Consider the following 23,571-nt stretch of genomic DNA (forward strand, 5'->3'; position numbering starts at 1 on the left):
TCCACCAGCAATAATTAACCATTTGGAATTCAGATGTTCCAGGCATGTGTCCAAGTCTTTCAAATTAAGGAGACTGGCCAAATGGCAGCTTGTAGAAACCTCCCTGTGGGTTTTCCTTGTGCATCAGTACCAAGCGGCTCCTGTCTGAGCACACACCACTCTAGCTTCAGCTGAAAACAGCGCAGCTCGCTAGGAACACCCTGTTCTCTGTGTTGCATCCAGCACTGATGACCAACGTGACCCCAGGTACATAATAAATGCTGTCTTCTGAGACCACAACAAGTCCTAATCTGGAAAATATGGGCCCAAAGAGAAATCTACTGACATTGGCATACTGGAAGCAGGCAGTTCAGGGCACAGTCAGCTAGCACACAAAACATAACATGTGGGCTGAATCAGTGTACAAATTTACAAATCTATCTCCAATAGACATTAGAAATAGACATTAGGGCAGGCAGACTGCAGGATTATGGTACAGCTTGGAGCAAATACCCTTTGCTATTTCTGAACGTCTCCTGAAGACACTGATCAGAAGGGAAACAGACTGAAAGGTCTTGCTGGTGCACCACCATACCAAGCCACAAACTGTGGTATTTGCTTCCTGCAGTGGAGTAAAGTAACTCCGTACACTTTTTATGAATTAAAATAATATGTTTATAAGCATTTAAATAATACAAAATATTTGGCATTGTATAATGCACTTAAATGTGTGACAGCTGTTTGATGCCAAGGGGATGTACACGTGACAACCCCCCTTCATCTTCTTCTTTGCTTTGCCAAATGTTACAGCACAGCCAGGGGCAAACGCTTTTTGATGGGCGACACAGTGAAGGCTGCGGAGGCAACTGAGATAGCTTTCAGTGAGACAGCTCAGCTACAGGGAGCAATCAATACCTGAAGTCTCTGAGTGCTGAACAGACTAATTTAGCCAGAACCTTGGCAAGATTACCCTGTGTGGCACTCCAGGTTGACTAGACTGCTTTGGGTACCTAAACATGTGTATTTAAAGCCAGCTTTGGAATCTCCAAATAGCACATCAGATGCAGTTAGACAAGACCAAGGCTGAAATCAGTGCTCACTGCAGCTGAAGTCTCCCTTCTACCTATTCCTCTGCTCTCGGCTTCGTGCTTGTTTGTGCTGGTGCTGACACATACCCACACTTTGAACTGATTCAACCTGGTAAAACAGCAGAAAAATCCATACAGAAGAAAAAAGCAAAGTTAACAGGTTAATAAATTACATTTTCTAAGCAAAACACCTTGTTGCAGACAAGGCAATGAGTGATGGGGTATGCAGATATTGGGGAAGAGGATTGGAAAGGGAGGGGAGGGGGGAAATGGCCTTTCGCTGCCTTTTTTTTCCAATGAGAAATTAGTTGGTCTCCGCTATATTGTCTCACTGAACTCAGCACTTTGCAACATAGGTACCCTGTATTTAAGTGATTTTACAAGGTCTGATCATTGGGTGGCAGCTCTGAGCCAATGTTTTTATCTGGCAGGGCAGAACTTGGGGAAAAAAAATGGGTTGGCTTAGCTAAATCATTCACCAAAATAGCTATTTAAGAACGGGTTTAGTCATCTATAAACAGTCAATGCACTTGAAAAATAGATAATCATACTACAGCAATTTGAAATAGAAGAGACCAATTACATCCAAGCTCTGCAGCGCTCACCTCATAACTTCTGGTATTTCTGGCAGAAATGGGTGATTCCCAGTTTATGCACGGAGACATAACCCTGCAGTTGAGGCACAGATCATTCTGCAGGATGTCACTTTTAGTAAAGATTTCCTGTTCTCCTCCCAATCTTTTTTTTTTTTTTCTTTTCATTTAACCTCCTGACTTCTGCCTATCTCGTGCTATCCTGAACGATTACAGCCTTTGGTATCTCCATCGCAAATGATTTTGAATGGCTCATTTTGAAATGGTAAAAACTGTAAGAACAGTAGATAGCCACTGCAAGAACTCTTATCAGAGTCTTCAGCCTGCTATTAAATTCAATCCTTTATGCTGTAAAGCTTGCACTGAAATAAAACTTAAATTCAGAGCTGCATCTATCCTGAGGTAAACCCAGTATTCCTAGAAGAATGGAGTACTTACTGCTGATCCTGCCTATAATAGGATAAAAGAGAAATCCAGAACTACTTGAAGTGGCTAGAGATCACAAAAGAGAGGGAGCAAGAGAATTTGCTTCAGTGGATTTCACTTTCAGGCACTGGAGTTGAAATATAACTGTGTCTTATGTTTAAGGGTATTTAAAGCACTTATCCATCAAGAGAGAATGGTGTTTTGAGGGTTAGGAATTACCTGTGGTGTTCCGCTTGATAGTGGTAGAGCATAGGAGCCATGGAGCAAGAAAGTGAAAAAAACCAAAACCAAAACCAAAATTCAAATGGTGTGTTCCTCAGGGTTCTCTGGGTTTTGTTTGCCACAGGCTCCTCTCTGAGGATCCTGCTTTGTTGATGTGGGGCGAGCGGTGGACATTGTCTACCTGGATTTCTCCAAGGCTTTTAATATGGTTTCCCACGGTCTCCTCCTAGACAAACCGATGTGTTACAGTCTAGACAAGTGGTGGGTGGGGAACTGTCTAACAGGCTGCACCCAGAGGGTGGTGATGAATAGCTACTGTGCAAACTGGCAGCCTGTCACAAGTGGGGTCCCCCAGGGATCAATATTGTGCCCAATGCTGTTTAATGTCTTCATAAGTGATGTAGATGGTGGGATCAAGTGTGGCCTGATGAAGTTTGCTGGTGGTACCAAACTGAGTGGGGAAGTGGACTCTTCAGAAGGGAGACCCACCCTGCAGGGAGACCCACCCTGCAGGAAGACCTGGATAGGCTGGAAAAGTGGGCTAACAAGAATGAAGTTAAACAAGGACAAGTGTAAGGTCTTGCACCTGGGAAAACATAACCCAGGAGTGCAGCACAGGCTGGGATCTACCCGCTTGGGGAGCAGCTCCGTGGAAAGGGATCTGGGGGTCCTGGTGGACAACAAGCTCAATATGAGTGAACAGTGGGTTGCTGCGGCCAAGAAAGACAACAGGATGCTGGGTTGCATCAACAAGGGCATCACCAGCAGAGATAAAGAAGTCATTGTCCCACTCTACTCAGCGCTTGTCAGGCCACACCTGCAATACTGTTTTCAGCTTTGATCCCCACTACACAAAAAAAGATGTGGACAGGCTGGAGAGGGTCCAGAGAAGGGCCACAAAGACAATCAAAGGACTGGGAAGCCTGCCATATGAGGAAAGGCTGAGAGGATTGAGTTTGTTCAGCCTTTAGAAAAGGAGGCTTAGGGTAGACCTTATCACCACATTCCAGTATTTAAAGCGTGGCTACAAAGAAGATGGAGACTCCCTTTTTACAAGGAGTCGCATGGAAAAGAGGAGGGGTAATGGGTACAAGTTACTCCTGGGAAGATTCCGATTGGACACAAGAGGAAAATTTTTCACAATGAGAACAATCAGCCATTGGAATAATCTCCCCAGGGAAGTGGTGGATTCCCCAACATTGGACACGTTGAAGATTCAGCTGGCCGGGGTTCTATGAGGTCCCTTCCAACCTGGTATTCTCTGATTCTCTGATCTGAAATGTTGAGGGGGCAATGAGGGACTGCAGACAAAACCAAGGCTTTTTGAGCTGAAGCTGCCAAGAGCAGCCACCCAGTATCAGAGGTGGGATCACTGCACTTGGAAACAGTAAGAGAGGTTTAAGAGCAACATCTCCTTGCAGATGGACAAGACTCTCTCAGCTCTGGCCAAAACAGTGGAGTAGGCTACATTACCAAGAACCTTTCAGGTTCTATTGCTGATTTTAGTAGACAGGCCTACCAGTGTTTATGCTGAGTTGCCACTTTATCCCTTTTAATAAAATTCCTTTTCTTTTAAACCCTTGGATTCATTGCTCTCGAGCAGGAAAACTGATTATCCAAGCTCATTATGTGCCCAAGCAAAATAATTTTCTTTTCCTATAACCTGAGAGGCTTGAACTGAAATTGATTACCTATTTTTAGAAAGGAGCCCTAGCTAAATCTGGCTTCTTCCCTTGCCAATCACACCTATCAGGGGAATGCAAAGCAAGCCTATCTAAATGCAGGTACATAGGAATTATGGCCTGTCCCTTTTACCAAATACATTAATATAACTAAGAGAGGGGAAGGGTTGCTTGAGGTCTTTCAGCATGTTGGACTAGAAGCTGAGGAAGAGAGGTGGCATTTGTGGAAAGAAGACGGGATTATCATTTTTCAAGGTTTTGTCTTGGTTATCTAAGACCCCTACTACTCCAGCAGGCTTTTCTGAATCTCGAAGCTGGCTACTTTCGTTGCCACAACAACTTTCTTCAGCATTCTGAAGATCTGAATGACTTCAATATTCTGTGCATTGTCTTCCTTGCCACTGATGGATCCACCATCATGTGCAAGCTATTTGACAATTTTAATGGATTTCCATAACTTATTTGCTCAGTGTGGTTAGTTGACCTTGACTGGCTGCCAGGTGCCCACCAAGCCACACTATCACTTCCTCTCAACTGGACAGGGGGAGAAAAATGTGATGAAAGACTCATGGGTCAAGACAAGGACAAGGAGATCACTCAGCAATTACTGTCACAGCCAAAAAAAAGACTTGACTTGGAGAAATTAATTTAATTTATTGCTGTTGTGGTTTAATGTCACCTGGCAACTAAGCACCACACAACCACTCACTCACTTCCCCCCCGGTGGGATAGGGATGAGAATCAGAAGAGTAAAAGTGAGAAAACTCATGGGTTGCGATAAAGACAGTTCAATAAGTAAAGCAAAAGCTGCGCACACAAGTAAAGCAAAACAAGGAATTCATTCACTGGTTCCCATTGGTGGCCAGGTGTTCAGCCATCTCCAGGAAAGCAGGGCTCCATCACACATAATGATTACTTGGTAAGACAAATGCCATCACTCCTAACGTCCCTCCCTTCCTTCTTCCCCCAGCTTTATATGCTGAACATGACATCACATGGCATAGAATATCCCTTTGATCAGTTGGGGTCAGCTGTCCTGGCTGTGTCCCCTCCCAACTTTTTGTGAGCTCCCAGCCTACTTGCAGGTGGGGCGGTGTGAGGAGCAGAAAAAGCCTTGACTCTGCGTAAGCGCTGCTCAGCAGTAAGTAAAACATCCCTGCATTATCAACGCTGTTTTCAGCACAAATCCAAAACATATCCCCATACTAGCTACCATGAAGAAAATTAACTCTGTCCCAGCAAAAGCAGCACAATTGCCAATCAATTCAGAGTAGGATAATGAGAAATAAAACCAAATTTTAAAAAAACACCTTGCCCCCATGCCTCCCTTTTTCCCAGTCTCTACTTCACTCCCAATTTCTCTACCTCCTCCCCATGAGTGGCGCTGGGGGATGGAGAATGGGGGTTGCAGTCAGTTCATCACGCATTGTCTCTGATGTTCCTTCCTTCTCATGCTCTTCTCCTGCTCCAGCATAGGTTGCCACCCATGGGAGGCAGTTCTTCATGAACTTCTCCAACATGCATCCTTACTATGGGCTGCAGTTCTTCACAAACTTCTCCAGGATGGGTCCGTTTCATGGGATTCACTCCTTCAGGAAGCAACTGCTCCAGCATGGGTTCCCTGCGGGGTCACAGGTCCTGCCAGAAGACTTGCTCCAGCGTGGGTCCCTCTCTTCATGGGTCCACAAGTCCTGCCAGGAACATGCTCCAGTGTGGGCTTCCCACAGGGTCACAGCCTCCTTTGGGGCACATCCACCTGCTCTGGTATGGGGTCCTCCACGGGCTGCAGGGTGCATATCTGGTCCACAGTGGACCTCCATGGGCTTCAGGGGGCAACCTGCTTCACCATGGTCTTCAGCATGGGCTGCAGGGGAATCTCTGCTCCGGTGCCTGGAGCACCTCCCCCCTGGGCTTTGTCACTGACCTTGGTGTCTGCAGAGTTGTTTCTCATATTCACACTCCTCTCTCTCAGCTGCTGTTGCGCAGCAGTTTGTACCCTCTCTTAAATATGTTATCACAGAGGTGCTACCAATGTTGTCGATTGGCTCAGCTTTGGCCAGCAGTGTGTCTGTCTTGCAGCTAGCTGGAACTGCCTCTGTCGGACAGGGGGGAAGTTTCTGGCATCTACTCACAGAAGCCACCCCTGTAGCTCCCGGCTACCAAAACCTTGCCACACAAACCCAATACATTTGGGGATATTTCTGACTCATCTGCACCTTCTTACTGGGTTTTAGGTTGAGGATAGGATAGAAATTGCCCATGGTAGAGGAAAACGGTTATGGTGCTGCCAGGATTAAATATTACTATGTAGTTCTTCAACACAGGTTCTTCAGGAAAAAAACCACTTCCTTTCAAAAAATTTGTAAGGACATTTTTGTGTGTTCTGAATTTCCATGGAGACCTGAAGGGTCTCCAAATGTATCCTGGTGCAATTCAGGAGATGAGGTTGGTGCTTGACCTGATACTGGAACCATGACACCAGTCTTCCCAGGAGAAAACTCATGGCAAGAGTGGTCACTGGAGGGCTGGGGCTCCTGTGAGTCACAAGGTAACTCCCTAGCGGTGACAAGTGGCAGATGGGTGGAGTCGCTGGCTGATGGCAGTGACAGGCTCTCTGTGGTGATGTACTCCAAGGGGCACTGCTGAGGAGATGTGATACAGCTAAGAGCCTTTGGAGATTTCTGCTCTTCTCTTCTCACATTTGTGCCTTTCCCCGAGACTGGTGGGGCCAGTGAGACTTCTTGCTCATGGTCTATGTGACGCATCATTTCCTTCTGATCTGGGGGCAGGAAGGGCTGTGAAGGATCTGCTCCTGGCTGTTCTTGCTTCTGTGGAGCCTGGGGACAGTCTTCTTTTGGGAGGGTCACATACTGAAGGGAAACTGATTTCTCACGGACTCCCACTGGGTCCACTTCCAGGGTCTGATGCACATCAGGCTGGGAGGACATCACTGGGCTATACAAGTATGGACCATTGAAAGCAAAGCAAGTCTTGGGAGCAGTACTTGCGTGAACAGCACTCTTGCTTGGAAGCCTGGCAAACAAGCAGGTTGGACCAGCAGTCTGATTCAATGGGCAGACAAGTGTGGATGATGAAACTGAGCATTTATGTGGCCCTTCAGAAGTCCAACAGGAGTTTTGTGGAGCCAGTGTGGCATGGGAAACTTGCACTGTCTTTGCCTCAGCTCCACGGTACTCTGCTGGACTGCTTTTTGTCATCCTGTTCAGGTGAAAAAACACAGGACTTAGCTGCTTAAATGACAGTTTACTAAGGTGATAACTGCATAAAAACAGGAGATGCTCTAAGGGGGTACACTGTCTTCCAGGAAGCTAGAAGGAACCTTTGGCAACATCTCTTGTACCTTCCTCGGAAGATGCAAGCCTCAGCTTTTTCTGTGACACAGCAAGTGATCAACTGGTTATTGCCAACTCCAACTCGTCTCAATGCCAAGACGTGCAAGCACAAATCAGCTATTGAGAAAAGCTATGTTTTTGCTGTAAATAAAACAGAGCCAGGGGCCATTCTTTGGCCCTCTGGTAAAATGGCATAGAGTGGCTGTGTCCACACTGTATAGCCATGGCAGCCTTCTGGGTGTCCCACAGTGTCTCTGCAGTCTAAAGCACAGCTAAGGTTTTGTGTCTGTTTTTTCGGATCAAAGTGCATGACATAATGTGATGGGTGGGTTACAGCTGTATTGATAGTGTGAAAAAGTTGTGTGTTGTATGGCCTGGGTGCAAAGCCTGCTTGAATACCGTTGAAGGACACTGGACAAAGCCTAACCTGGTACGGTCATGTCCATGTTGCCCCTTGGGAATGGCTGCTACCCTTTGCTATCTCCCAGACTGTTCCAGGATGTTGTCTTGGAGAGCACTAGTTGGCACAGGCCAAATCATGGCAGGAAGAGTGCTGACAACAAAGCAGTATGAGCAGTTACAAGGCAGTGCCTGATACTACATCTTGGCCCTGATTTATTTAGCAGTATGGACTCAGGCAATGTGACTGCTAGCATCAGCGTTTATGCAGGGCTCGAGCTTTCCGTGATACTTTGCAGTTACTTCTTCAAAATGAAGGGCCCCTGTCTCTTACAAGCACTGAATGTGAAGCTAGATAAAGGGAGAAGACAAAGATTACAAAGAACCAACAACATAATCCAACTTCCCTTCACATGACTTACAAAAATATTTATTAAAAAGAGCTGACTCTCCTAAGAGGCAGATAATGATCATGAAACCCAAGAGCCAATTTAATTTGTGTCAGCCTCCCCGACCGCTCTGCAACCCAGGGTATTTTCCTGAACAGAGCACTATGGTCATCTCCCTGCTCTGTCTTTGAAGATCTGACATAAATTTGAGGCTATAGGGACAATTTGGAGCTGTTTCTGATCAGCCACACACTGGCCGGGACCACCGCAGCTCTTCTTTTTTCGCATCCCCCTTTCAAAGTCAGACTTTGCTTCAAGGGGCAAAAAGTATGTCATTTCCAGAGGATGAAGAGATAAGGGAGTATGTGTATTTTCTGAGAGGGAGGTTGTGTTCAGGCAGTCTGGGAGGAATTTAACCAACAAGATTTCCATTCTATTAGGTCATTGCCTTTTATTCAAACCTATTTCCAAAGGAAATGCAGAGAAAGAAAGGGATCAGGTTTCTAGCCTCAAACTTTCAGCCAAGGAAGGCAAGGTTGGCAGCTGCAGCAATTCATTACAATTTCCATAGATGTTTGGAAGGTGTACACAAACTTAGGAAAATTCTTTGTCCTCCCTATCATAATGGGTAACATCCATGCACAGCCTGTTCTTGCACCATGATTAGTAAAGAACCTTTCCAGAAAGGAGTCAGGAGTGGGCTGCTTACTTACCCATCCAGCACTTGAAGGCAGTTAACCTGCTCCACCTCCTCGGAAGCGTTCTGCCCATTGAAGCCCACCTGGCTGGCTGGCTGTTGGCTGACAGCTTCCTGAAGAGAGAAAATTAAGATTGTTACACTTCTGAGAAAAGAGAGATCATGTTGAGGCCAGAAAGAGCCAGGATCCATGGGCACAAAAACGCTAGTGGCACTTTTGTGATAGACAGTGCAAGAACAAGCTTCCAGGCATTCACATTGTATAATTAGTTTTACCAGTATATCAGCCTATGTTTTGGAAGTAATCTTTTCTAAATAACTTTTGTCCCAACAACCTTGCTGTTCCCATTTTTAGGGCCATGCTGTTTCCCCACCTAAACACAGTAGTAATATCGCTACAGGCAATCTTTAATAGATTGACACAGGTTTAAAAAAACTGCCAGTCTGAATCTGTTCCTGGCACCTCCATACCACTTCGATTTGTTCTAACATCTTCTATCAGCTTTTCCCTCCTTCTTCCTTGCTCCAGTCTGCAGATCTCTTCACATTTCAACCTTCATTCTCTAGTCAGAGCAAGCTGAGATCCATTTCCCTTCAATCTTCCAGTTACAGTGGATGGTAACGTGGAAGCAATCCCATGGCTGTGGGTACAAAGTATGTCCTGTTCTCTAGAAGACTATTCTTTCACTTCCACATTGTCTACCCCTGACCTGTCTTTATGCAGCACAGGAGTCAGGGGCTGCTGCAGCTGCAGGTTCCCATCACAATAAACTTCAAACCTGCTGTTTTGTGCGATGCCCACCCTGATTCAGCAGTATAAAAGGATACTCCGGGCAACATTCCACTTGTAGAGCTAAAATGTCTGTCCTTCTGTGCTGACTGACCAGATAAACAGTATTTCCAAAGTTTAGGATAAGGGAATTTGCTACAAGGATGAAAACTCTCAAAACCACAAGACTAAGAACAGAGAGCACTTGTGGATGGAGAGCTGGGTATGACATAGGCAACAAAGCTACTGTGATGCTTTTTAGAGTGGTGAATGGCCTTGTTGATTATTGTGCGTGGACAGAAAAAGAAGTTCATGAAGATTGTCAACAGCCAAATTAATCAGAAGGAACTTCAGAACAATGCCTGATCTGCACGGGGGATTTATCAGAGCCTGCAAAACATGCAGGTGTGCATCATGTAAAGCAGTCTGGTGTTTCACATTTCCCCTATATCAACCAATGACTGGCTGATTGAGAGGAAATATGAGAGACATTGTTCGCTGACTGAATAAGAGGCTCAGAAATACTGAGTGCCAGATGAACAGTTAGCTGAGGACCATGACAGCCCACCATGTGCAGCACCCTTAAGGGCAATGCTAAGACCAGGCATTCCACTTAAAGTGAAAATATAAAATGAGACAAAAGGACTTGCAAGGTAGAGGGTGAGACTGATAGGGAAAACAGGGGTGGAAAGCTAAAAATGTTGCAACTCAAGAAGTAACTGTTAAGTTAATCTTTGTAAAGACCACTCTTCCCTGGCGTCGTGCATCACTGGCTAGCACTGCAGGGAGCCAGAGATGAGATGGAAGTCATTTAGCTTAAGTAGCAGATAAAACACAGTGGCAAAAATAGTATGAGCTCTCTGTCTGTAGAATGGAGATTAGCAGCGTTGCCTTAAGGAGATAGAGACATTAGAGATGTGAGATCAAATACAAATCCAACGGTTCCAGGGGAGACTCACAGATAGATAAGGCTGTGGAATTATGATAGTGAGAAACTGAAACACGCAAGAGTCAGCGCCAGGAAGGAACCTAGCCGCTCTTGTCATAAAACTCCAAGTATGCTCCATGCAGTCCTTCTTTTGGTGATATCAACCTACTGGGATATAATTTCTATGTATCACAAGGTTTCAATGGCCCTTGCAGATTAAATCAGGAAATGGGTGAGGGAGAGAGATGGAAGAAAAAAGAAGCCACTTACTTTTTAAAATGCCTCCAAAGATATGACTGTGCAAATTATACATTTCCTTTTCTTTGCCCTCTCCTTTCTTATACGGAGGAAAATGTCTATGTCCAGGAAGGGTAGCATGTAGAAGGAAGTGTAGCTCTCACACTATGAAGTCAACCTCCAGTGACTGCAGAGGAGTATACAGGGAGGTAATCATGCAAAGACTACTGAAGGTGGCACTCAGGCAACATCCTGGCCAGGAACAGAGAAAGGTCAAGTCTCTCTAGGGACAACAGATTACATGTATGAGGAGTCTGGGAGGCATTTTGGAGGCAAGAGATGGCAAAACTGACCAGATGCATCAGAGGGGAGAGTTGGTTTTCTTTTTCAACTCTGAGACCCTGGACACCAAGGTAGGAAAATAGACAGAAGACCAAAGTCTGTAGTGAAGGGTTTCATGAGGCTCAGACAGGCTTCATAATCCTCCTAGACAGGTCAGCAGTCTGCCCAGTGACAGTCCAGACCCTGAGTTGGCAGCTCTCCCTCAACCAGACATCCCAACACACCCCTCCCTTCTTTCTTTTCACCCTGGAATAACTCCATGTTGTACTTCTCCAGAAGCACCCTTCAAGGTACAATTCTCTCTTACCCGCTGGTAGCTCTGAATCAGGAGACTCTTGCTGGGGTTTGGAATCTTTTCCTCCCACATTTGCTTCTTCCTGCAACAACAACACAGAGTTTTCAAGATTTGCTTCTCACCGTGACTGCAACCAAAACAGACTGCACCTCACACACTGCACTGCCACGAACGGCGAGGCACCACCAAGGCCACGGCACGTCACCATCCAACTCTCCCCCTTGCACAGACACGCACAAGGCTGCCCATCGCACACCAAGGCTCATCTCCACATAGACCTCTCTCTCATGGGGGACAAGGAGTGCCTCAGCCTTTATGCCGCCCACGTGGCCAACACGCTGCCATATCTCCTAGTCACAACACAGACCTACCTGAGGAAATACCTATAGCTGCAATAAGCAGCTATTAGGAAGATGATGATGAGAGCTGGGAGCATCGCTGGGAGAACCACTGGTGGCAGAACTGAAACACAGAAAAGAGCAAAAGGTATCCACCTGCACAGTGGCTGCTTCCCGTAACAGGTTTTTCTCTCTGGTTTCTCTTCATGCAAGCAGATCAGGGAAGCGTAGGTATCATGTCACGGGACAGGATCATGAGGCCTTCAAACTGTTGGGATACCTTCCAAAGTGGGTGTGACCAAGTGTGGCCTGTAACAGATTGCTGCCAAAATGGTTCATCATTTCCTTTCCTGATTCTTTTTTACTTTCCATTGACAGCTTTCCACTCCAATAGAGCTCAGCCTCCTATAGTTTCTGAATATGTCCATAAACACTCCTACCTCTGACCCGATCCACAAATTTCTCTGATTTCACATTGACCCCATTTAATCCTCACAGCATTTAAGTTTCAGTATACTTCAGGCTTGAGATACACAGATTGTGTGTGTGTGTGTGTGTGAGCGTACATACACAGCCAGGAACATTAAAATCAAGTGAGTCACCACAAATTTCTGATAAATCTTGAAGCCAAAAATATTATCAGATATTTTCAAAAATGATAGAACTTTTGGTTTTTAAGCCACTATGTGAAAACTCCTCTATCCTCAGCTTGCTCACACATTTCCAGGCCCTGATCTTGACGCTGACTTCGTGAAGGTTTTCTCTCCCACAGTTTTGAGAACAGAGGGCAGACCCAGCCAACGGGAAGACTCTGGGAGGAAACTTGGCTTGAGTCTACCTGCCACATTCTCACCTGAAAGGATTCTTTTCCTAAGAAACAGACTACTTTTCCGGTCACGCCCTTACAGCCTAGGAGAGAATCCAAACTGAAATATACCACTCTTAGTTTCCCAGGTGAACTCCTTGCTCCATTCACTCCAAGGCCCCTTGGGATAATTTGGGATATTCACCCTTGCACGCATTTTTATGGTATAAGATGTGGATGGCTCCAGGTTCTGCAGGAAGTAGTAAGGCTCATCATTTGTAATGTCTATGGAAAACTGAGGAATAAAAAGAAGAAACCATGAAAGAGAAGAAATAACTTTCCCACCCATACTGCTCACAGGACACCCACAGTCCCATGCATTACATCACCTACCTTTGGCATTTGGCTGGTTTTCCAGTATAGAGCTTGATATGTCTGTTTTATAAAATATTTATCGAATGTATGCTTTGTCCATCTCAGCTTATACTCTTGATCCTCTGTCATTGTCACTGTTACATTTTTAGGGGGTGGCACCTGGACTGGAACACGCAATTTTGAGAAGAGGCATCAACACAACTATGTTCCTGAGTACTCCTTTCCTTCTTATGCATCTTTTTTAGCTTTCCTGCACTAGGTTGTTCAATAATACCTAAAACGTAAAAGATGCAAGAGAAGTGTGCTTCAACTAGCACTTCACAAGAGCATCTTTTCCCTGAAGTTATCTTGCTAATCAAGTGTAACAGCCAGCTCCGCTGAGTTCTTGAGAAAGCTACTGCTTTTCATAACTGTCTTCCTCAGCCAAATCTAACCACCATGCATCATAATTGAAGTATTAAAACAATTTCAGATACATTTAAAAATGTACTAACAAGGACAAAAAAAACATTGATGAACCCGGGCAGTCTGGGGGGCGGGGGGCACCGGGATGTTCAGAGGGGGCTGGACCACATGGTGGATGCTGGGAGGCAGAGGGAACTGGGCTTGTTTAGCCTGAAAAAGAAAAGACTAAGAAGTATCTAATTGTTATTTTCAACTAATAGGAAGTTGTAGAGAAGATGGAGCCAGACTCCTCTCAGAGGTACTTAGTGAAAGGACAGGAGACAATGGATACAAGTTGCAAGTCAAGGTAGTGGACGGGGTGGGGGTGGTGGTGCGCAGAAATTGCCATGAAATTGGCCAAACACTGGGACAGCAACCCAGATAGGGGGTGAAATCTCTGTCCCTGGAAACATTCAAAACTTACATGATAAGACTCTGAGCAACCCAACCTCAATGATCTGCTCTGAGCAGGAGTCTGAACTAAATGTCCTCTGTTCTATGGATGAGTTTACGAGTCTATGATTCGAAGCAAAGCTCTGTAAAATCTGCATATAATCTGTTGCACCCTGAGGATTTCTTTAATGTATCACCATCTCCCTACGCAGATTGCAGCTATACCCCAAATCATTTCAGTCTGACTACTGTAAGGCTGCTGACTTCCTCGGATTTTCTGAGACGCCGAGAACCTGTGCTGTAAGAGATCTTACACCTGGAAGGAAAGACACACTGGACAGCTCTTAAGTGTGGGGTTTTTTTTTCCTGTGATAGTTACTTGTCAGCTTCGTCTAGTCTTCATATTGTAAATTTTTTTTACAAAAGCCATGTCAGTATGTGCAGTTGCTGTCTCTATTCCTAGAGAAGTTCTTGGTCATACTTTGCTATCATGGTCTTTCAAAGAGAAGTATAGGCACAGGATCATCAATGGATGGATCAAAAACATGCTCTCCCAAGGAGATAAAAGCTGCTATGAGGAGACAAATAGGGTGCCTTTTTCCATAGGAAGCAGTAGAAACATTAAACTAAGTGAAACACATGAGAGATAAGACTGGTGGATACTAGAGTCCTATGCCATGGGGCAAAAGGGTTTTTGAGAGACTTTTCAGCCTGGCAGTAAATATGGTCTTTGCAGTGTGGGTGTGATTTGCTCAAGAACTTGTTAGCCATGAGTAGTGAAGACATTAACCAGTCCCTTCAACACCAGTTGTTACCAGTTTAAACAAAATCTATCTTCCAAGATCTGGAGTTTTCAAACGGATTTATTCATCTTTTGATACACCTTTGTTTCTTCTAAAAATTTGCTGAAGTGTGGTGTTAGGGTAATTCTTTCATTAACAACTATATAATCTATACATGCTTGTAAACTCCACTAATGCTCAAGGGTTTTTTCCAGTTCTTTTGGATATTCTTGGTAAGTTACTTACAGACCATGCTCACCTTCAAGGGCACTTATGTGGACTTAAGTGCACAGTGTTTTCTGTTTCAAATTTCTATTCTTATTGCACTATAGGTATGTGTAGCCGGCACACTTGCAGAGCACTGCAAGAGTGCTCACCTCAGCTTCTTTTGGATAGGGCAGCTTTCTCTGCTTTATTAAAAATTGCAGAACTTCAAAAATTATCAGAATTAGTAGACCTTCCCATGCTATGACTCCTCCAAAAGAATAACTGGTTTATCATGTTCCTGTTCTGGACTACTATTACAGGTTTTGCTAACTTCACTTTGACAACTTTCATATGAGACCGTGTAATAAACTAAATAAGTGAAATTATCTGAATATCACAAACAATCAAACAAAACCAAACTGTGTTCTGTTCAAGGAAAGCTTATTCCCTCATCACCAGAAAATATTTCAGTTATGAGCTGGAAATCCTGATGAAAATTCCCAACTTGCACCTGACTTTCCTGGTGCAGATTGTAATCAATATCTCATTGCATATCATAGACTCTCTATGCATTTTATTTTGGTACATGGTTAAATAAAAATCTCTAAAGTGTTTTTAAGGAGTGAGTACCTGGTATTTTCTTCCTTCCACACACTTTTCCTCACCCCCGCTGTCCTCAGCCCCACTTCCCAGACAGGCATTTCTCCAAGAAACAACCAGCAACTCACTGTTCTCACAGGCTTTAATCATTTTCTCCTCCGTCTTGGCCCGGACAGACACATGGTACTGGCTCTGGCTGCTGGAGTTGTTAACAGGGATCTCACAGCTCTGAATCACATATGGGACACGGGGCAAAGCCTTCTCACGCACAGGAGAGCACTCCTCTTCTCTGAAAGGAGAAAAAAGAGGTTGAGCTGAGATCAGGGAAAATGGGAGAAATTCCATGGGAGAGGCGCGGGCATGCTGCCACAGGCAGAGCACATACGCTGATGCTGGAGTGGCCCTGAAGAACAAGCCAAAGAGGACAGAGGTGGTGATCGCTTTCTTCACTTCCCAGCTGCACGTCAGACGATCTGCACCATCGAAGAGGCAGCGAAGGTTCCTGGGCTGAAGGCCACCTTCAGAGAAGAGGAGAGCAAGCTCTGTGACAGGAAAGGCCTGGCTTCTCAGCCAGTGCTTCCACCCCACTCCGTCCCACGGTACCTTCAGGGGTGTCCCATGACACCTCCATGCTCCACTCGCTGTACTGCCCAGAGAAGCCACTGGCCTGCCCGGGTCTGGCTCGCACACGGGCAACGTAGCTGCTCCCCGGCACAAGGTCCTTGTGGTGGAGACGGCAACTTGTGGTGTTGGAGAGCAAGAGGGAGGCAGCTTTCTGTTGTTGGGGGAAAGGAAGGAGAGAGGGGAGGGAGAAAACTGGGAACTTGGTGATAAGTATGCTTAAAATTTAAAAAAAAAAAAAAAGTGCATCCTCCTGGCAGGGGAAGCAGCTTCAAATATATTTTGCCACTTTCCCACATGAACCCACAGGCTCCTGCTGGAACGTGATTTAATTCCATTTGGGAGGCATTCAGGGCAAAATCAATTCCCACTCAAAACCAAGCGCAGTGCTTTTTCCAGTGAAGAACAGATATTTGCATTCAATTCAGAACAAATGGTATTTCACTGGACAAGTCACTCGCAAACAGAAAGAGAGAGCCCCTTCCGCCTGACCTGAAACAACATCTGTTGACTCTCCTCATAGTGCCTGAGAACGGAAAGGCCACTCATTTACACAATGGTCACCACAGGCTCTCGACTGCCCAAGAGGGTGCAGCCCAAACCAGGAGAGCCCGGCTCCTCTGCTCTTACCTCCCAGGACTCCCACTCCTGCTTGTAAGTGACTTCGTACTCCAGGGCATTGCCCAGCCCTTGGCTTCCGTCAGCTGCTTTCCAGGTCAGCAAGAAGTCTCCTGATGTCATCGAGCTGACCGAGAGGTTTTGAGGTGGGAGGGTCTGAACTGGAAGGTGAAGGTACAACCCATGAGATGAAATAGTGAGGACAGGGACACGAAGAGGGGAAGAAAATGCCTGTCTGATGTTCTCAGAGTGACAGTATCTGGATATTTAATAATTTCCCTGGATTGCTACAAATAATCCATGATTGTTTTTCACCACACAGTGCAAACTCTACAAGACCCAGGAAGGATATTCATGAACAGAAGAGGAAAGTAGGAAGAGCAGTGCTGTTGTGCAGCTTTATAGCAACTTTGTGAAAATGTATGCTGTAACTCATGTAGAGCATGGTGCTGAAACAGAAGGCTTTTCTGATGTCTTCCCCCAGTCCCAATCAAGACTGGCAGGTCTACCCCCATTTTTTCCATTGTAGTCATTGAAGATAGACTCATTTTTGTCTATCCTGAGTGCACTGAATTTGAAGGTGGTAGTATGGCCTTATAGCCATTTAAATTCACTCTTGCTTACATTTCAGGTTAAGGGCTGACCTAAGTATCTTTTTAGGATTAGATATTCAATACATTGATCTGAAAAACTTTTAAATAGTCAAAAATAGAGACAAGACTTAGTGGTTCATCTTTACCATTCTGAAACAAGTAAACATTTAGCTCTGCCTGCAGTGTCAGGTCAAATTTGAAGTTGTAGTTTTTTTGATCATATCCGTGGATGTGACACACCCAGTGCATTGTGAAGTTCTGGCAGTCAGCGTGGTTTTCACCTGTGTAGGACGTGCAGGTCATTTCTTTGTTCCTGGTTACACAGAAAAAAAACCATGGCTATCTGAATGGGATGCTGCTAGATGGCCCAAAATGTGGTTTCTGAAACCTTCCCTAGATACCATTTTATCCTGTTTCTAATTCAATGTTTATTACTGCATTATGTTGGCATAGTCCTGTAGTTCATTAAGTGACATGAACAAATTCTCTAATATCAAGCATATCTGCTTTATTCTCTCTTCCTTTCCTCAAAGAAAGATGCACTCACAGTAGCAGTCTTGGGTTGGTAGGTATCTGGGCCCTGAACACAAGCTCTTCCACACCTCCCCCCACAAAGGCTTTGGCTACCCATGTTCAAGCTGTCTGAGATGGAATCAGCCCAACTGAAGGCCTCCCCACCTTCACTCAGAAGCTGCTTTTAATTTCAGGCCCTTGCCTTTGGTCCTTGCCTGAGCTATGACACAGCCATATCTGTATCTGGTGATACACGTTCTTGATTGTGATCCTAGGAATTGGCTTCCTAGCTTGACCTTAACCCTGGCTACTGGATAGGGACTTTCTTAGGGATCTGGACTGATGGCTGACCCTGGTCACTCTCACTGTTCTGCTTTTGTTGTTACCGTGGGATTATGCCGCTGTCAATGAGGTCAAAGCCTTGCTGTCACCCCCCTCAGCTCCTGCTCACCTTGCCTTTCCCTTAGCAAGCAAAGCTTGTTGCTTCCATAACAGTAGCGTCGGCAGTATATATGTGTACATGTGTATGTTATGCCATGCTCACACTAGAGTTACACTAAAGAAGGTAAGCCAAAGAAATGCCACTAGCAGTTGGGACAGAATTTTAGTGAGGACTATGGGACTGCAGACCTCCAATATAAAAACTTTATTTCCACGCAGACCTGTGGAGTGCTTTGTGCCACAGGAACAGTTCTGTGGTTTGTGGACTTCAATCCACAGCAAACTACTGACATTTGGAATGTGATTCAATACTCAAGGGACTGTAAGGGGCAGCTTCTCCATTGACTTCAACAGCTGTCAGGTCAACTCATGAATGAATCCTACAGCTCTCAAAAACAGAACCAAGATAACTTCTTCCTATTCTTATTTCTCATGTTTTCTTCCCACCTTCCAATCTCTCTGCTGTTTACCTCTCCATCTCCTGCTTTTACTATTATTCTTTTTCTCTGTCCCCTGTCTCTTCCTTCGTCTCTGTCGCTTCCTCTCTCTCATACTCTCCAGTTTGACTGTTCTGTTTTCTTCTTGAAAGGAAGCAGAAGTAGCAAAAAGATAGCGCAAGACTTACCCTAGTATCTCTGAAAGGAAACCCAATGAGTCAAACAAACATGTACAACTTCTGTTTTTCTCACAGTTTGTTTTGCAGAATTTATTTCAACATAGCCATACTCTTACTGGCATAAGGAAGAAGACTTCTTAGCCATTCTGATTAGTTATTATCACCACTGCATCTAGTGTAACACATCCTTCTCCATTCAGGTGCAATAATTAATATGTCCTGCCATATTTTGTGTGTGGTGTCTCACAGCAAAATCAGGGAAGAGTGATTGAAAAGATAATGAAAACAACTTGATTAGATTGCTCTGGTTCCTGTTGTTCCTCATCCTGTACAAATACAGCTTCCTCCCTAGCCTGGACATAACACTGGTGTCTGCAAGCTGGATACCATGCTGGCTGCAAGCCCAGCCCACTGTCTTGCCCAGCTCCATCTCTTATGTTCAGCAGCCAAGCCCCTTTAGACCCTTCATGGAACACCAGCCAGACACTTACTTTTCATATGTGATGCTAAAGTTTAGAGTCACATTCAGGAACTCATGAGCCTCTGAACACTCCATCCATGTGCAAGTTGTGAGGGACACATAGTCGTTATAACACTGTAGGGTCTGCACTGGGATGCTCTCTGAAAAGAGGAAACAATCAGAAGATGGATGAGGCTAAAGGTAGTGGAAAATCATAGAATCATAGAATGGTTAGAGTTGAAAGAGACCTTAAAGATCATCTAGTTCTAATGCCCCTGCCATGGGCAGGGACATCTTCCGCTAGACCAGGTTGCTCAAAGCCCCATCCAGCCTGGCCTTGAACACTTCCAGGGATGGAGCACTCACAGCTTCCCTGGGAAACCTGTTCCAGTGCCTCACCACCCTCACAGTAAAGAATTTCTTCCTGATATCTAATGGTAAAATGAACACAAGCTCTGCTACTGTGCTGGAGAAGCAGAGATAGAGAAGTGAGAAGCTGAGTGATGAGATCTACTGGGAATATAGAATCATAGAATAATTTGGGTTGGAAGGACCTTTAAAGGTCATCTAGTCCAACCCCACACACACAACAAGCAGGGACATCTTCAATTAGATCAGGTTGCTCAGAGCTCCGACCAACCTGACCTTGAATGTTTCCAGGGATGAGGCATTTACCACCTCTTTGGGAAACCTGTTATAGTCTTTCACCACCTTTATTGTAAAAAATTTCTTCCTAATATCTAGTCTAAGTCTACCGTCTTCTAGTTTAAATCCATTACTTCTTGTCCTATCACAACAGGCCCTGCTAAAAAGTTTGTCCCCATCTTTCCCGTAGGCCCGTTTAAGTGCTGAAAGGCCACAATAAGGTCTCCCCAGAGCCTTCTCTTCTCCAGGCTGAATAACCCCAACTCTCTCAGCCTGTCCTCATAGGAGAGGTCTGATCCCTCTGATCATTTTTGTGGCTCTCCTCTGGACCCGCTCCAACAGCTCCACGTCTTTCCTGTGCTGAGGGCTCCAGAGCTGGATGCAGTACTGCAGGTGGGGTCTCACCAGAGTGGAGTAGAGGGGGAGAATCACCTGGTTAGCTACAATAACATTTGAGTCACAGAAAGGAGAAAGCTTCCTGACAAGGAAAACATATTTTAAAAAAATCTAGTGGCTACAAAATCTGTGTCCCTCTATCAGTAAATAATCATACCTCATAGGTGGCTTTGCAGAGAACCTGCTTTTCCTTTTTCTTTTGTGAAAAAGTTCTGTGCAGGGAGGAGCTTTGTGCTGAGGAAAGGTCACTCTTAACCTGGGAAAATGAGTGTGCCCTTCCCTGAGAATTCAAACTCCAAGAACAGATGATGGAGTTGTCTCTGCTATGATGGGGACTACCCGGGGTCAGCTTTGTTGAGAGCTCTGTTTTTCAGAAATAGCAGCCAAGAGATGGCGAGGAATGATTTTGCCATTTATGGCAGCCCTATTGCAGCTGATGCCTAATCTTGCAAAAAACACCTGTGCCCAAGCCAAGTCACTTTCACGTCCAAAAAGTGAAATATGCTGCAAAGACAAGATTGTTTCAGTCATTGTAGGGTTATTGCTTGAGACACCACAGAGTTCATGGCATTCCGTCCTGCAAATCCCGTTAGGCAAGGGAGCATAATCTTCCCAAGTACCAGAGATATGTGTCTGTGTCTGGAAAGACAGGTATACAATGGGTACATTTTTCAATACCTTTTTTTTCAACACCTTTTATTCAATACTTCAGACCCTCCGACATTTATGAGTCATGACTAAGTTCCTCGCTTGCACAGGTGCTGTGCCTCTGGTCTACCAGCTGTGTTAGTAACTGGCTCTCAGCTCCATCTCTCAGGAAGCAGCCAGCCCTCGCTCTAACTCTGAAGAAAAGGAGGGTATCACTTGGAGGCAGGACAAGTCAATACACAACAAAGAGACACCTATTATTGAGGGGGAAAAAAGGCAGGATGGGGGAAAAAAAGCTTTCGTTTGGTATAAACCAAAACAGTATCTAACAATGGGACAGGCAAAGTCACAGCTTGTAGTCAAGCCTACTCAGATGTGAAACTTCATGACTAGTCCATTTAAGTAAATATGCTAAAAGACTCTGAACATTTTCTGTTCCATGACGTTTGGGGTCTTGCCTAAATACCATTCACAACTCTCCCATTGACATACATCTGGAGTGTTTGGTATAGCCCTGGTAACTACATTTATGTACACTAACAGGATGTCTTGCTGTCACAAAGACGAATATAGAAAAGGCTAAAAGAAAAGGAAAAATAATAGAAAAGAAAGGAGATAAAAATAGAGGCAGGGAGTCTGAAACTCACCTCGAATAGTTCTAATCCCCAAAACCAAGCATGGAGCCAGAAGAAAACTGATGAGCTCTCTCATCTTTACACCTTTGCACACAAGCATGATCTTATGTCAGGCAACAGCTCCCTGCATCACTGGCTGTTCTTCCTCAAATGCATGCTCAATAGCCACGATTCTTCCTTCTTTGTCAGCAGTTGTAGCTGAAAGCAAAACTCATGTGGTTAGCTGGGAAAGCCTTGGGCCTTCTGTTGGTCCCAAACCATCTCTTCCATCAACACCGATGTGATCTCTCAGAGTAGTTTCATATGAAGATAATTTATTAAGGGGAAAACTTTCTGCCTCTTCACCACAGGACAAAGACAAAGGTTGCTGTTTGGAACTAATGACAGGATTTTCCACCTCCTTCCTTCACCTTGTGAGTAAGAAATAACCCCTAAGTTATGAGAAGGAATTAATTATCGGTGTTGATTCACCCACCTGATCCACACAAAGTACACCCTGCTGTTCCATTGAATCATGAACCTCTCCAAAAAGAAACACTTCCTTGCCTCTCTTACCACTCCTGCTCCTCACAAAAATGTGGTTTTGGTGAATTGAGAGATCCAGTCCTCCTATTTCTTTGCTTTAAGACCTGATTCACAGATCTTTTAAGTCCTCGTTTGTTTAAGGAGAGAAGGCTCCTTGCCAATTCCTTCTCCACAGTAACAACACATTTGCCTTACCTGAATGCTGCGTGGTCTTCAAGGCAGGTGCTTCACAGCAAGTGGTTATTTGACTTTCTCATTTGTCATTCACATGGAGTTGGTGCAAATGCAGCTGCCAGTGGGACACCCGCAGCCCGACCCCTTCAAACGAGCCTCTGCTCTATTTCCCTTTCAGTTGTGCTGTTGTAGTCTTCAGCACCAGAGGCAGGTTTGATTTCTTCACTCCGACCTTCCTGTTTATAGCATAGTTTACAGCAACTAGGTTCCTGATCAGCTGTCATACAATTAATAGGAAGAGGGAAGGGAGTACTTTTCACTGTTCTATTTTGCTTAAACCGTTTCCGAGAACTGTGACTAATTTTTTCCTCAAATATCAAGTAGTGATCTCTTAACAGAGACTGAACTCTGCTGCTTGTTCTCTTTTCTGCTGATCTGCACTCAAAACCTGTCCTTTAAATCATCATTCCCCTTGTGTGCAATGTTTTCTGAAAGGAAAATTCACTGACATAAAGAGTCATTAAATAAAACATTAGCTTACATTGTGAATGTTGTCTTAAAGACACATTGCTATTGCTAAGCCTGACCTGTATAAAACTCTGTCCATCCAAATAGTAGCACTAGAAGTGTGGATTCCGCTTAAACCAAACCCACACTGTTAAGGGATTAAAATTCAAGCCATGCTCTGATCACATACTTTAATTTAAGTGATAATATCACTCTGCATCGGTAGAAGCGAGGAAAATACACTCAAATGGAGACAGTGTAATTTAACATATATTTAGAACTGCTTTTTAATCTTAGAAAAAAAAAGGAATGGGAATGGAAAAAAAGAAGCGAGAGGTGGTGAGTTTTCTTGAGGCTTTCTCTAGCCTAGACTACAGTCTCTGTGAAGACACTACTATAGTTTTGGGCACTACCTTTATCAGTTGAAAGTAGCAGAATTCAGGCAACTTTGGATTATATCATCTGCAGCATACACAATTTCTTATGAATGAGTGGCAGCTGGAAGTGCATTAGAAAAATTTTTCAAGTGCTAAAAGAAAAGCAGAGTAAGCCAAAGAGAGGAAGAAGAAGGGAAAGCTACTTGGCAATAATTTTCAGGTTATGCTGTAAAAGTGAACGTTTCACACAGTGTATAGTCATGAGCTTGAGAACGGACACTTTGTCTTCGTGGGCCCCAGAGGGCACAGATAAAAAAGAGCTGTAAGTTTATCCCTTCAGTTTCTTCCTAACTGACAGAAGAATTATCCCACTTCTATGCAGAGATCTCAGTGAAGAAAAATGAGGATCGGTAGTGAATACCCATACACGATGTCTCTTGAAACTCCAGCCATTCATCA

The 23,571-nt window shown here is 44.6% G+C and overlaps 1 protein-coding gene across 1 annotated transcript; it reads right to left on the minus strand.

The window, feature by feature from the left end:
- Positions 1-5,997: 5,997 nt before the first annotated feature.
- Positions 5,998-21,699, minus strand: LOC141740718 (cytokine receptor common subunit beta-like). Its single transcript, XM_074579879.1, is given in 14 exon segments — positions 5,998-6,255; positions 6,257-6,347; positions 6,350-7,209; positions 8,845-8,942; positions 11,412-11,481; positions 11,771-11,861; positions 12,675-12,837; positions 12,936-13,081; positions 15,472-15,861; positions 15,947-16,118; positions 16,595-16,743; positions 17,322-17,488; positions 19,237-19,366; positions 21,542-21,699. Coding segments are annotated over 14 exon segments (2,724 nt in total). The 5' UTR covers positions 21,630-21,699; the 3' UTR covers positions 5,998-6,146.
- Positions 21,700-23,571: the final 1,872 nt, after the last annotated feature.

The sequence above is a fragment of the Larus michahellis genome, chromosome 1 (genome assembly GCF_964199755.1).
Source record: "Larus michahellis chromosome 1, bLarMic1.1, whole genome shotgun sequence".
NCBI lineage: Eukaryota > Metazoa > Chordata > Aves > Charadriiformes > Laridae > Larus > Larus michahellis.